The 15498-nt window shown below is 42.7% G+C and overlaps 1 protein-coding gene across 2 annotated transcripts in view; it reads left to right on the top strand.

The window, feature by feature from the left end:
* Positions 1–15498, top strand: part of LOC111969993 (immunoglobulin superfamily member 21-like) — a 270568-nt gene that overhangs the window by 178421 nt on the left and 76649 nt on the right. For both annotated transcript variants that reach the window (XM_023996456.2, XM_023996455.2), the window contains exon 4: positions 2777–2895. In XM_023996456.2, the coding sequence (XP_023852224.1) occupies positions 2777–2895 (119 nt within the window). The remainder of the gene's footprint in view (positions 1–2776; positions 2896–15498) is intronic.

The raw sequence follows: 15498 nt of genomic DNA, 5'->3' as shown, positions 1-15498 counted from the left end.
TGGAGTCACATGGCAGTTGGTGGGCACAGCTCGTGGAGCCAAATTCACTGAGAGGAATGCGAGGGTAATGCCAGAATAGGTATCACCGGTGCCAGGGCTCATCACATCATAATAATCACTGTTTGACAAAGTGCCCTCAAAACTAGAATTAGTGGGGTGAAATTGCATGCTACTCCTAAAGGATTTTTTTTTTTTGTGGTCAACTTTGTTATTATTCATTTGTGGAAAACATTCCAGTGCAATGCACATCTGGGCAAAATTCATGGCATGTGATCTGACATGATGAAAAAAACGAGCGGCTGAATCAACAGGTTTTATGAAGATGCCGCGGAGATCCACTGTTGCCCACCTTTCAATACAAATCAAGCCTACTGTCAGTTAATTATCACCTGACTATCATCATTGTGAAGTATTTTAAAGCCTGAGGCCTTTTGTATGAAGCAGCATATTAAACCACCCTGTAATTCATAGTCGTAGTTTTTATGGTTCTTGCAATCATAACCGAATTGTACACCAATTTACAATACATAACATCAATCATACTGTCAACTTATTAATCAAATAGTAAAATCTTAATCTATCAAAACACTTAATAAAATACCAATGTTAATGTGACTGCCACTGAGGTTCTATCAGTCAGCATCTGCAGCCGTGACCCAATGGCGGACTCTTCAAGTGACTTGGACATGTTCTCTATATGGGCTGGGTGGAAGGTCGCAATCATTGCCCCCACACAGTTGACTGTTCACCAACAGAATGATATCAACTCTTACCCTCCACATCTCTTCAACACATACACCACACACAACACACAACTCCCCACTGCTGAACTCATTAGAGTTCCGGCCTCCTGGTTGCTCTGCCGTGTTCCAACAGAGTCTCCACCTGAAACAGCCGGGCAGGAAGGGCAATTTCCCGTTTGTGGAATAACACAGGCCTTAATGCTACTGGTAGTCTCACTTTGATTAATCCGCTGTGACACATTAGTTGGAAACAGAAAACTTGAGCTTTACCAGCCTTTCCAAAATGGTCGTATCTATCTGCTGGCTGGACTGCATAATTCAAATCAATCAAATTATATTTATATAGCCCTTCTACATCAGCGATATCTCAAAGTCTGTACAGAACACCAGCCTAACACCCCAAACAGCAAGCATGCAGGTGTAGAAGCATGGATGCTAGGAAAAACTCCCTAGAAAGGCCAAAACCTAGGAAGAAACCTAGAGAAACCAGGCTATGCAGGGTGGCTAGTCCTCTTCTGGCTGTGCCGGGTGGGAGAATATAACAGAACATGGGCCAAAGATGTCAAATGTTCATAAATTACCGGCATGTCAAATAATAATAATCACAGTAGTTGTCGGGGGTGCCAGCAAGTCAGCCACCACGAGAGTAAGTATGTCAGCTTGGCTTTTCATAGACCATCATTAAGAGTATCTCTACCCTCCTGCAAGTCTCTAGAGATTGAAACAGCAGGTCTGCGAATCAGATAGCACGTCGACGTGAACAAGTCAGGTTCATAGCCGCAAGCAGAATACTTGAAACTGCGAGCAGCAGCACGGCCAGGGGACTGGGGCACAGACAAGGAGTCATCTGCCAGGTAGTCCTATGAGCATGTCCTAGGCTTCATCCCGCAGAGACAGAGAGAAAGAGAATTAGAGAGAGCAACCTTAAATTCACACAGGACACCGCGATAAGACAGGAAGAAGTACTCCAGATATAAACAAACTGACCCTAGCCCTCGACACATATAACTACTGCAGTATAAATACTGGAGGCTGACAGCGAGTCAGGAGACACTGTGGCCCCATCCGATAATATCCCCGGACAGGGCCACAACAGGAAGATATAACCCCACCACTTGCCAAAAGCACAGCCCCCCACACCACTAGAGCGATATCTTCATACACACCAACTTACAATCCCTGAGACAAGGCCGGATATAGCCCACAAAATCTCCGCCACGCACAACCCAAGGGGGGGCGCCAACCCAGACAGAAGATCACGTCAGTACTCAACCCAGTCAAGTGACGCACCCCTCCATGGACGGCATGAAAGATCACCAGTAAGCCAGTGACTCAGCCCCGTAATAGGGTTATGAGGCAGAGAATCCCAGTGGAGAGAGGGAACCGCACAGCGAGACAGCAAGGGCGGTTCGTTACTCCACGCTTTTCCGTTCACCTTACACTCCTGGGCCAACTACACTCAATCATTGACCCACTGAAGGATGAGTCCTTCAGTAAAGACCTTAAAGTTGAGACCGAGTCTGCGTCTCTCTACATGGGTAGGCCAGACCTTCCATAAAAATGGAGCTCTCGATAGGAGAAAGCACCTGCCTCCAGCTTGCTTATGAAATTCTAGACACAGTTAGGACCTGCGATCTTGTGACCGTCTAACGTCAGATGTCACGACAGACCAAAATCGAAAACGATAGCTAGGATCCTACCCATGTAATGCTTTGTAGGTTAGCAGTAAAACCTTTAAATCAGTCCTTGCCTTAACAGGAAGCCAGTGTAGGGAGGCTAGCACTGGAGTAAAAAAAATGAGGTTTTGGTAAAATTATTTATTCCTGAATTCAAACAAATTGAGTATTCTGAGTATGTCTGCTGTTCACCTCCTTTCGACATCATTCAATAGGGACATTTGGAGGAAAAGCAGGAACACAATAAAGGACAGTGTCATGCAATTTGCAAGTGGATTGAATTATCTGAAAATTATATATTATGAAAAACTGTCTGTGTATTTCATTTTTAATCAAATGTTTGCCTCAACTCTGCAGGCTCCCGGAGGTACGGATCTCGGACAATGGACCGTATGAATGCCACGTGGGCATCTACGACCGAGCGACGAGAGAAAAGGTGGTCTTGGCATCGGGAAACGTCTTTCTCACCGTTATGTGTGAGTCATTTTTACTCTGTAGTCAGCCTGTGACTGTGAATATGCAAAAATGGCTAGCTCTGCTCTACTCTGACATCCTGCAACATGAATCAGTTCTATCTCTTGGGTGTTCTGCTGTCTTTCTAACGGGATTGACTTTAGATAGCTAGAAATGGAAGAAATCACACATTATATAAGATAAATGTAAAGGGAAAATACCTTAAAGCAGCAAAGAATTACAAGAAATCTACATTGGCACTCCTTGTGAGTGAAGGTAAGAGACAGCCATGATGATAGTGGGACTGCTAGAGGAATATCTAAGAGGTTCAAGAGTAGACAGAGGCAGTGTTTTTGGAGATTGTACTATATCATGCTGAAACACAATTTCACTCTCCCTTATTCAATCCCAAGTTCCATACGGCAAACATGACTGGAGTAAACAAAAATACAAAAAAAGAACCTGAACCATTCCCCTCTCTAATGCCATCTAATGCTGCCTCTGAGACCACTACTAGACAGGGATTTGAACCAGTCTATATCTGTATAATTGCAAACCTACCCTATTTTGGAGAATTACTTGTTTCTTTGTTCCCATGTTTCTGCCAGTGACCTGAGGAGCTGCTACTCTCGCRCCCTCTTTGTCGTAATTGTTGGTGCAACTTTCTCTAATGACAGCTGGCTCACTTCTCTCTGGTGTTTGAAGTCCAGCAGCAAGGCTTTTTATGTACAGTTTTATGTACAGCCTATCGCTAATTACCAACAGTAACATTTCTCCCAAAAACATGAGAGAGAGAAACACAAGGACATAATTAGTCCATTTGCTCATTTTGTTCCCTCACCGTATTGCCTGCCAATGGCTCTTGACATTAGGCTGCAGGTGTACCCAAAGACTAGTTTTGGTTCTCAGAGCTCCTCCGCTGACCTTCACTTTCCCATAATAACATAAAACCATACAATATACAAGAAATACCAAACCAGATAAACTCTTCAAAGACCTAAGCGAACAGAGCTTTATCAATGGGAGAGGATTCACCCAAGTTAACCCCTTAATCATTAAGGGGTGGTGGTCAAGATATAAGAATGATATAGCCAGGGGAAAGTGTGGGCACTCTCTCTCAGCTGGGTGTTAAATCTCCCCTGGTGGAGGAGAAGAAGAATGGCCTCTGGCATTGTGGCTAATTGCCGTCTAAGCTGAAACAGAATTATTCATAACCTATTAGTGTGCCAAGTTCACTGGGAAGTGAGAAAAAAAGGGAAAGGGAGAAAGAAAGAAAGAAAGAAAGAAAATGAGAGAAAAAAGTAAATTAATAGGAAGCAGTTTTTTTAAAGGGCTTCATAAATAAGAATTATAATTTTAATGAATCCCCTGCCAAGAAATTCAATCACTCAGTTTCAGAAGGCCAAACCTCGAACTCTTGGTACTTTTGCCACTCTCCTTCACTCAGGAAAGTTTATGTTCTTTACTTTTATCCTCAACTGTTTAAATTCACAATGGTTTGGTGATGCATCAAGGCATGGGAGACTTTTGCCTTGAGGATTATTAAGGCAATGCTAGAGGATTATTTAGGCAATGCTATTATAATCAATGGTTATTGACAGTTATCCACTAAAACTATATCTCAAAGGTATGCTAAAGTAAACAAAAAACTTTTTCTTCTGATGTCTCTTTTCTCCATTGGAGTAAAATAGTTAACTTCTTATGGCTGAAGGGGCAGTATTGAGTAGCTTGGATGAAAGGTGCACAGAGGTGCCCAGAGTAAACGGCCTGCTCCTATGTCATAGTTGCTAATATATGCATATTATTATTAGTATTTGATAGAAAACACTCGGAAGTTTCTAAAACTGTTTGAATTATGTCTGTGAGTATAACAGAACTCACAAAAACCTGAGAAGTTCCACTTTCTGTTTGGATTTTTTCTGGGGGTGGCAGATTTTCAACCAAGCTCTCATTGAAATTACAGCGAGATTTGGATGAGTTTTCTCTTCCTACGGCTTCCACTAGATGTCAACAGTCAATAGAATTTTGTCTGATGACTCTAATGTGAAGGGGGGCCGAAGGAGACAGGAATGAGTAATCATTGCCATGAGGTGCCCACGCATTGAACTGTGCCCACGCATGTGAGAGGGAGCTCCGTTCCATCGGTTAACTGAAGTCAATGTAATTCTCCGGTTGGAACGTTATTCAAGATGTATGTTAACAACATTCTAAAGATTGATTCAGTACATCGTTTGACATGTTTCTACTGACTGTTACGGAACTTTTGGACATTTCGTCACGTTATAGTGGATGCGCTTTGTGACTTTGGTTAGCGCGTTTGGTAAACAATTCCAAAGTAGCTAATTGGACATAAATAACGGACATTATCGAACAGATCAAGCATTTATTGTGGACCTGGGATTCCTAGGACTGCATTCTGATGAAGTTCATCAAAGGTAAGGAAACATTTATCATGTATTTTCTGGTTTCTGTTGAGTCCAACATGGCGGCTAATTTGGCTATTGTTCTGAGCTCCGTCTCAGATTATTGCATGGTTTATTTTTCCGTAAAGTTTTTTTTTTAAATTCTGACACAGCGGTTGCCTTAAGGAGAGGTATATCTAATAATTCCATGTGTATAACTGATATTACATCTACATTTATGATGTGTATTCTATTGAAACGATGTGGCTATGCAAAATCACTTGATGTTTTTGGAACTAGTGAATGTAACGCGCCAATGTACACTAGATTTTTTTATATAAATATAAACTTTATCAAACAAAACATGCATGTATTGTGTAACATGAAGTCCTATGAGTGTCATCTGATGAAGAAATCAAAGGTTAGTGATTAATTATCTCTATTTCTGCTTTTTGTGAAGCTATCTTTCGCTGGAAAAATGGCTGTGCTTATTGTGGTTTTGTGGTGACCTAACATAATCATTTGTAGTGCTTTCGCTGAAAAGCATATTTGAAATCGGACACTTTGGTGGGATTAACAACAAGATTACCTTTAAGATGATATAAGACACATGAATGTCTGAGGAATTTTAATTATGAGATTTCTGTTGTTTGAATTTGGCGCCCTGCACTGTCACTGGCTGTTGTCATATCATCCCGGTGACGTGATTGCAGCCATAAGAAGTTTTAACGGGTTAGAGAGTGCTGGAGAAAACATTTGAGTCATCTTATGGTTAAAGCAATGTTGAAAAAACATATACATTTGACAGGGCATGTCCAACCATTATGAAATATCAGAAAATTAACATAATATCCTATTCACCAGTTCATCTGTAGTTTAACATGGCCATGCAGTTACTTCTACATGCTTTGATCTCACAAAGGTATTGTAGGGTGACAATGCATCATATTCATTGCTACAGCTGCTTCCTCTTTGTCCTCTTTACTGGTTAGCTAGTGCTCTGTCACATGCAGTATTGGGCATAAAGATTTGATTCAGTGCATGTGTTTCACACATCTCTCTACTGAACATTTTAACACTAATACAAGTGATCTTAAAACAATCACTAGTTCAATTTTAGCTCACTTGAGCAAATGATGACATCAATTAAATCCAAGAGCTGTGTTTTGAAATGGAAATCAGAGAACCCTTGTAGATCTTAAACTGTGTGACCTCTTCAGTCATTTTGAATTAATTTTGTCCATATTTGAATAACTAATGAATCATGAGGTATAGAACAGTCATTTAGTAGACATGTGAAATGAAAGGGAAGTTTCGGATACAGTGATTGGGTTGGTTTTGATGTTTTCACAGCACCCGAGGTGCAGTTACTGACTGCTACTAACCACAAAAGATTAAGGAATTTAATTTTACTAGAGTTCCAGCGACATATCAATCTCCTGTAAATCGCATGCAAAGGTCATAATTCCAGACATTGCTAAATGAAAAAAATCAATAGCTCTTTTCCCAATGGTAGAAATAGAGTCATTATTTGTTATTACCTCTGTGACATTTCAAATATTAGGAGTAGTAATTTATATCTTAGAGATCAGACTGACCTTGGCTCGGCATGGCAATGCCGCTATTGTTTATCCAGTATGTGCATGTGGTTGTCCGGCACCTCAGAGGAACCTTGAGAGCCATATCAAGACAACTGTCTATTGATCTCCAGTGTTTCAAGTGTCGGTTCTAAAACACATCAGCTGACTGAATGTCAGGCTTAGATTCACCTTCTTGATGAAGAGCATCTCAGGCGACACGCTCTGCGTTTAAACGGCATGTCAAGTAATCCCTTGTTGTAACCTTTGCAGGGCACAAAAATGCAATTTAGAGGATACCCTTCATGAGGCAGCAGGGCTGTTATTTACAGTTGAAGTCGGAAGTTTACATACACTTAGGTTGGAGTCATCAAAACTAGTTTACCAACCACTCCATACATTTCTTGTTAACAAACTATAGTTTTGGCAAGTCGGTTAGGACATCTACTTTGTGCATGACACAACTAATTTTTCCAACAATTGTTTACAGACATATTATTTCACTTATAATTCACTGTATCACAATTCCAGTGGGACAGAATTTTACATACACTAAGTTGACTGTGCTTTTAAACAGCTTGGAAAATTCCAGAAAATGATGTCATGGATTTAGAAGCTTTCCAAACACCTGAAAGTACCACGTTCATCTGTACAAACAATAGTACACAAGTAAAAACATCATGGGACCGCAGTTGTCATACCGCTCATGAAGGAGACGCGTTCTGTCTCCTAGAGATGAACGTACTTTGGTGCGAAAAGTGCAAATCAATCCCAGAACAACAGCAAAGGACCTTGTGAAGATGCTGGAGGAAATAGGTACAAAAGTATCTATATCCACAGTCAAACGTGTCCTATATCGACATAACCTGAAAGCCCGCTCAGCAAGGAAGAAGCCACTGCTCCAAAACCGCCATAAAAAAGCCAGGCTACAGTTTGCAACTGCACATGGGGACAAAGATCGTACGTTTTGGAGAAATGTCCTCTGGTCTGATGAAACAATAGAACTGTTTGGCCATAATGACCATCGTTATGTTTGGAGGGAAAATGGGGATGCTTGCAAGCCGATGAACACCATCCCAACTGTGAATAATGGGGGTGGCAGCATCATGTTGTGGGGGTGCTTTGCTGCAGAACGTTCTGGTGCACTTCACAAAATAGATGGCATCATGAGGTAGGACAATTATGCGGAGACATTGAGGCAAAATCTCCAGACATCAGTCAGGAAGTTAAAGCTTGGTTGCAAATGGGTCTTGCAAATGGGCAGTGACCCCAAGCATACTTCCAAAGTTGTGGCAAAATGGCTTAAGGACAACAAAGTCAAGGTATTGGAGTGGCCATCACAAAGCCCTGACCTCAATCCTATGGAAAATGTGTGGGCAGAACTGAAAAAGCGTGTGCGAGCAAGGAGGCCTACAAACCTGACTCAGTGTCAGGAGGAATGGGCGAAAATTCACCCAAGTTATTGTGGGAAGCTTGTGGAAGGCTACCCGAAACGTTTGACTCAAGTTAAACAATTTAAAGGCAATGCTTCCGAATACTAATTGAGTGTATTTAAACCTGTGAACCACTGAGAATGTGATGAAATAAAAGCTGAAATAAATCATTCTCTCTACTACTATTCTGACATTTCACATTCTTAAAATAAAGTGGTGATCCTACCTGACCGAAGACAGGGAAATTTTACTAGGATTAAATGTCAGGAATTGTATTTGGCTAAGGTGTATGCAAACTTCCGACTTCAACTGTATATACCCATGAACAGTGAGATGAGCTCTAAGGTGTATAGGACTAATTACTCTCTCATCCTATAAAACTGGGATACCTTCTTTAATTAAGCACTGTAATTAAGCACTATGTATATTTAGCTACTCGTTTATAAACGGCTTGGATTAATGACCTTCCAGTCATTCCCAAACACAGCAACGCCTGCAGACACAGCAGTAAGGGTTAAAGCTCACTGGTAGAATTGTCAAACATTTGCTTGTCGACAGTATTTAGCACCTCTGAACAGAGACTCGGTAATCAATCTCTTTTGTGTTCACATAGCAAAGACCATGGAAGTCGTCAGCCACTCAGCCTTGTTTAAATACTCCAAACCAGAAGGTGGCAGTAGCATTGTTTGGCAATGCATATCCGTGCATATTGCTTATGATCTAGATTCGAAGCCATCTACGATAATGTTGCTATTCTGTAGAAAGCCCTTGTTGATACTAGCCAGATGGTCACAGCCAGCCCAAAAACCAGCAACAAGGGGTGTCCCAGGACCGAGTTTGGGAAACCCTGCCATAGCCTACTTTGCATATGTAGTGTGACTGGCTCATCCATGGATGTACGGAGAAAAGGCCTTCTTTTTCCCTTTTATTTTCGGCTCCCTCAAGTGGGGGTTTGTATTCACTGATTGGCTCAAAGTCACTGACGAGCATCCGATTTTATAAGTATACTCTGTAGGTTCATTGCTATCGGGTTGACAAGCAGCAGGTACAGCTTTTGTTCTAGCAAGAGAAGGAACAGCCTCCTACTGTGATAAATACCTATCGGCAGTCTATCGGCAGTGAGATTCTCGGTATGTTTCATGCTTTAGCGGTCAGAGTTTAGGGATGGGGGGCAGTGGGATTTTGATGGATGGCTATGATGCAGCTATTCCCCCTGTGCCCTGGGCTTGTTAGGAGATGAGAGAGCACCTCTATCCCATGCCTGATGTAAGGAAGGACTCGAACACAATGGGCTAATCATCATCCGCTCCTGAGAAAGACTCAGTTTATGCCAGATTCATCACATGCATTAGGAAGTGTATGCCACCACACTATGCATTAATGTGCCTAAGGTKACCAGCACACAGTGTCCTTGATGTATTTACCCATTACTGTCTCTCTGATCCACCCTCTTTCCCTCCATAATACATACTCCTCTCAACCCATTTAACTAATCATGTACCAATGTTGCTCGGGCTGTTTTGTCTGTATCATATTTTAATGAGTCACACTAATGCACACAAAAAAATATCAAACTTTATTGTATTCAATAATAATAAAAACAAATGTGGAGGGTACACATACAGTAAAAACAAATTGGGGAAAAGAGACAGAATCTCAATTGGTGGGAATGAAATAGAATAAGTCACATCCACTAGATTCCTCAGAGTTCTAATTGATGAAAAGTAATCCTGGCAAGATCATATTACATTTTTGTTGACGAAATCTGTTGGTACAGTATCATCAGAAAGATTAGTGGTTTGGTTCATCAGGCTTGCTAACTCTGTACTATAGCTTAATTTACCCATATATAATTCACTATAATATTGTCTGGGTAAGTACATATGCCTCCTACCTACACAAATTACTCATCATGCAAAATACATGTGCAAGACTAGCCACCTCGTCTAGTTACCTGCCTCCATCTGCACCTTTGTGAAATTCAATATTTTGTCTATTTCCAACATGTACATCAATTATGCACTTTCATCTACAAATTCTCATACATCCCAAACAGTTTACCTAAATCCTTCAATGGATTCTTCCAGGTTAATTCTGAAATCCATCTATATAACACAATACACTGCAATGACCTTTACCCTGCCAGCTGCCGCACCTCAGATAGAGAATGTACTATCAGATACAGAGGTACCGTACTCTGAAATTCTTATCTTCACATTGCCAAAACCTCATCATCCCTCAATAACTTCAAGCGAAGACTGGGGGTCAGCCTGATGAACCAAACTACCCAATAATCCCCTCCATGTAGCATAACCCTCACACACACACACACATGCACACACACATAATCAAAAGTGTTTTTCTTGTTTTTCTTGTCTACTGAGTATATTATGTACAATTAAAATGAATACGATTTCTCTAGCTGATTGAACAAACTTGTTTTGTACTTATATTTGTGGTGTGGTTTTCATATAAGCCCTTTTGGGCTTCCAACCTCACCTGCACACCGTTTTCACCAGTTTGTTATCTGTACTGTTTTCTCTTTCACTCATTTTCTTTAGTGCGAATACATTTTACCTAAAGTTAAAAGATGTTATAGCGGGTGCAGCAAAATGCTTGTCTTACTAGCTCCTAACAGTGCAGTAAAATGTCAAAGAAGTACACAAATAATCAAAAAACTAAAATCAAGAAATCAAGAAATGTCAGAACGAATCAAATTAACAACCCAAATAGCTCTGCATCAGTAATCCAAATGCAATCTGTCCGTGCATTCAGTGCATTTGGAAAGTATTTAGACCCCTAGACTTTTTCCACATTTTGTTACCTCAGTGTTTCTTTAAAATTGATTAAAATAATGACAAAGTGAAAACCAGTTTTCACTTTGTCATTATGGGGTATTGTGTGTTGATTGATGAGGGGAAAAACATATTTTATCCATTTTAGAATAAGGCTGTAACGGAACAAAATGTGGAAAAGGTCAAGGGGTCTGAATACTTTCCGAAGGCACTGTATACACCGAAAATATATATTAAATAGTGTTGATCGGTGTATACATGTCACGATCGTCTTGTGAAGAGAGAGAGGACCAAAACGCAGCATGTGAAAAATAAGACATCTTCTTTTTATTTTAAGAAGGAAAAACGAAACAAAACACTTTACAAACTAACAAAACAACAAACGACCGTGAAGCTACAAAACGAAAGTGCACACACAAGCTACTAACGTTTAGACATAGACAATTACCCACAACCAGCTAAAGCCTATGGCTGCCTTAAATATGGCTCCCAATCAGAGACAACAATAACCAGCTGTCTCTAATTGAGAACCAATTCAGGCAACCATAGACTTTCTAAGACACCTACACTGAACACTAAACCATCTACTCTACTTAACCCCTAAACCATACAACACCCTAGACAATACAAAAACACATACTACACCATGTCACACCCTGACCTAACTAAAATAATAATGAAAACAAAGATAACTAAGGCCAGGGTGTGACATAACCCCCCCCTTAAAGTGCGAACTCCGGACGCACCAGCATAAAGTCTAGGGGAGGGTCTGGGTGGGCCTCTGTCCACGGTGGCGGCTCTGTACTGGTCTCCCACCCCACCATAGTCACTACCCGCTTTCGTAGCCTCCTCCAAATGACCCCCCCAACTTAACCCCACTGGATTAAGGGCAGCACCGGACTAAGTGGCAGCACCGGACGGAAGGTGGGCAGCACCGGGACTAAGGGGCAGCACCGGGATAAGGGGCAGCACCGGATAAGGGGCAGCACCGGATAAGGGCAGCACCGGGATAAGGGGCAGCACCGGACTAAGGGCAGCACCGGACTAAGGGCAGCACCGGACTAGGGCAGCACCGACTGAATGGCGGATCCTGCTGGCTGCTCTGGCAGATCCGGCTGGACGGCTCTGCGATCCTGGCTGGACGGCTCTGGCGGATCCTGGCTGGACGGCTCTGGCGGATCCTGGCTGGACGGCTCTGGCGGATCCTGGCTGGACGGCTCTGGCGGATCCTGGCTGGACGGCTCCATGGCTGGCGGACGATCTGGCTGCTCATGGCTGGCTGACGGATCTGGCTGCTCATGGCTGGCTGACGGATCTGGCTGCTCATGGCTGGCTGACGGATCTGGCTGCTCATGGCTGCTGACTGATCTGGCTGTTCATGGCTGGCTGACTGATCTGGCTGCTCATGGCTGGCTGACGGATCTGGCTGCTCATGGCTGGCTGATGGATCTGGCTGCTCATGGCTGGCTGATGGATCTGGCTGCTCATGGCTGGCTGACGGATCTGTGGTACCGGACTGGGGACACGCATCTCAGGGCTAGTGCGGGGAGCAGCAACAGGACGCACAGGACTCTGGGGACACACAGGAGGCTTGGCGTCGTGGTGTAGCATTGGTGGTAAAGGGCTGGAGACACGCACCATAGGGCTAGTGCTGGAGGAGGCACTGGTGGTACTGGGTTGGGGCGAGGAGTGGCGCCGGAAATACCGGACCGTGCAGGCGTACTGGCTCCCTTGAGCACCGAGCCTGCCCAACCTTACCTGGTTGTATGCTCCCCGTCGCCCGACCAGTGCGGAGAGTGGAATAACCCGCACCGGGCTATGTAGGCGAACCGGGGACACCATGCGTAAGGCTGGTGCCATGTAAGCCGGCCCGAGGAGACGCACTGGTGACCAGATGCGTTGGGCCGGCTTCATGACATCCGGCTCAACGCTCAATCTAGCCCGGCCGATACGGCCGATACGTGGAGCTGGAATGTACCGAACCGGGCTATGCACGCGTACAGGAGACACCATGCGCTCTACTGCGTAACACGGTGTCTGCCCGTACTCTCGCTCTCCACGGTAAGTACAGGAGTAGGCGCAGGTCTCCTACCGACTTCGCCACACTCCCTTTAAGGCCCCCCCCAAGAAATTTTTGGGTTGTACTCACGGGCTTCCAGCCTTGTCCGTGCTGCCTCCTCATATCGCCTCCTCTCGGCTTTAGCTGCCTCCAGCTCTTCACGAGGAGGCGATATTCTTCCCGGTTGTGCCAAGGTCCCTTACCATCCAGTATCTCCTCCCATGTCCATGAATCCTGTGTAGGTGGTCCTGTTGCCGCTTGACACGACGCTTGGTCCTAGATTGGTGGTAATTCTGTCACGATCGTCTTGTGGAAGAGAGAGAGGACCAAAACGCAGCATGTGAAAAATAAGACATCTTCTTTTTATTTTAAGAAGGAAAAACGAAACAAAACAACAACAATAACCAGCTGTCTCTAATATGAACCAATTCAGGCAACCATAGACTTTCCTAGACACCTACACTGAACACTAAACCATCTACTCTACTTAACCCCCTAAACCAGGGGTGTCAAACTCAAAATACCCATGGGCCAAAATGTAAAACCTGAACAAAGTCGCGCCAACATTGAACAAATTAACCTTTTAATATGGACCCAAACAAGTTTTGCTTAACATTGAATATGGAACAAGCATCGCTTATTACCATACAATATATAATTTAATAGTGGAGACATGCAAAATCGAATTTCAAATGAAAAACACACAATGGCATAATTTATTAAATAAATAAAATGTAAATAAAAATCGTATGCCTCTTTTCTATTTGCAGCCTTCTGATTTAAATACCAAAATAAACTTTTTCCACTGGCTAATAATTTTACAAATAAAATGATAATAAATCAATCAACCATTCAAGCCCATGCCTTGTAGCAAGAAAAAGTGCACAAAGAAAACGTTAATTATTGCACACTGATCTAATCTGATGTGCCCAAGCCAGCACTTTGTGAGTGGCTTTTTTGAACATATTCTGTTGTGAAACCAAACTTATTTTCATCTCCTCTACTTTCTGGCTCCTTTGAGTCATGTCCAGGTCCTTGTATTTGTCAATGGTGTTTCTGTTCATAGTGTCGTCTAATGTTGTACTCCTTACTTACAGCCACGTTGACTCCACAAACAAGACAAACAGGTTTGTCTTTTACATATGTAAACAGATATTCTGCCTCCCACTTGTTCAGAAAGCTCCTGTTTTCTGCCTTTCTTTTCGCCATTTTTGGGAAGGGATAGCGCGCTGACAGTTGTAGCGTCTATGTTGCTATGACTACTGTCACAGAGGAGAGGGCGTTTCTGGGTCCTGTCCTGATTGGCGCGCGAAAACAACAGCAGAGCATTATGGGATTCGTAGTATTAGCGGTGAATGCGCTGTATAATACCGGCGGGCCAGCTCTAGTAGTAATTTGGTATTGTCTCGCGGGCCAAATATAATTACCCCGCGGGCCAAATTTGGCCCGCGGGCCAGAGTTTGACACCCATGCCCTAAACCATACAACACCCTAGACAATACAAAAACACATACTACACCATGTCACACCCTGACCTAACTAAAATAATAATGAAAACAAAGATAACTAAGGCCAGGGTGTGACAATACAGTGCCTTTTGAAAATATTCAGACTAGAGGTCGACCGATTATGATTTTTTCAATGCCGTTACCGATACCGATTATTGGAGGACCAAATAATGTAATAATGACAATTACAACAATACTGAATGAACACTTATTTTAACTTAATATAATACATCAATAAAATCAATTTTGCCTCAAATAAATAATGAAACATGTTCAATTTGGTTTAAATAATGCAAAAACAAAGTGTTGGAGATGAAAGTAAAAGTGCAATATGTGCCATGTAAGAAAGCTAATGTTTAAGTTCCTTGCTCAGAATATGAGAACATATGAAAGCTGGTGGTTCCTTTTAACATGAGTCTTCAATATTCCCAGGTAAGAAGTTTTAGTTTGTAGTTATTATAGGACTATTTCTCTCTATACGAATTGTATTTCATATACCTTTGACTATTGGATGTTCTTATAGGCACTTTAGTATTGCCAGTGTAACAGTATAGCTTCCGTATCTCTCCTCGCGCCTACCTGGGCTCGAACCAGGAACACATCGACAACAGCCACCCTCGAAGCAGCATTACCCATCGCTCCACAAAAGCCGCGGCCCTTGCAGAGCAAGGGGAACAACTACTCCAAGTCTCAGAGCGAGTGACGTTTGAAACGCTATTAGCGCGCACCCCACTAACTAGCTCACCATTTCACATCGGTTACACCAGCCTAATCTCGGGAGTTGATAGGCTTGAAGTCATAAACAGCGCAATGCTTGAAGCATTGCGAATAGCTGCTGGCAAAACGCACGAA

The sequence above is a fragment of the Salvelinus sp. IW2-2015 genome, linkage group LG11, assembly GCF_002910315.2.
Source record: "Salvelinus sp. IW2-2015 linkage group LG11, ASM291031v2, whole genome shotgun sequence".
NCBI lineage: Eukaryota > Metazoa > Chordata > Actinopteri > Salmoniformes > Salmonidae > Salvelinus > Salvelinus sp. IW2-2015.
Note: the sequence above shows the minus strand (reverse complement) of the source record. Positions and strands in the feature narration are given on the sequence as shown.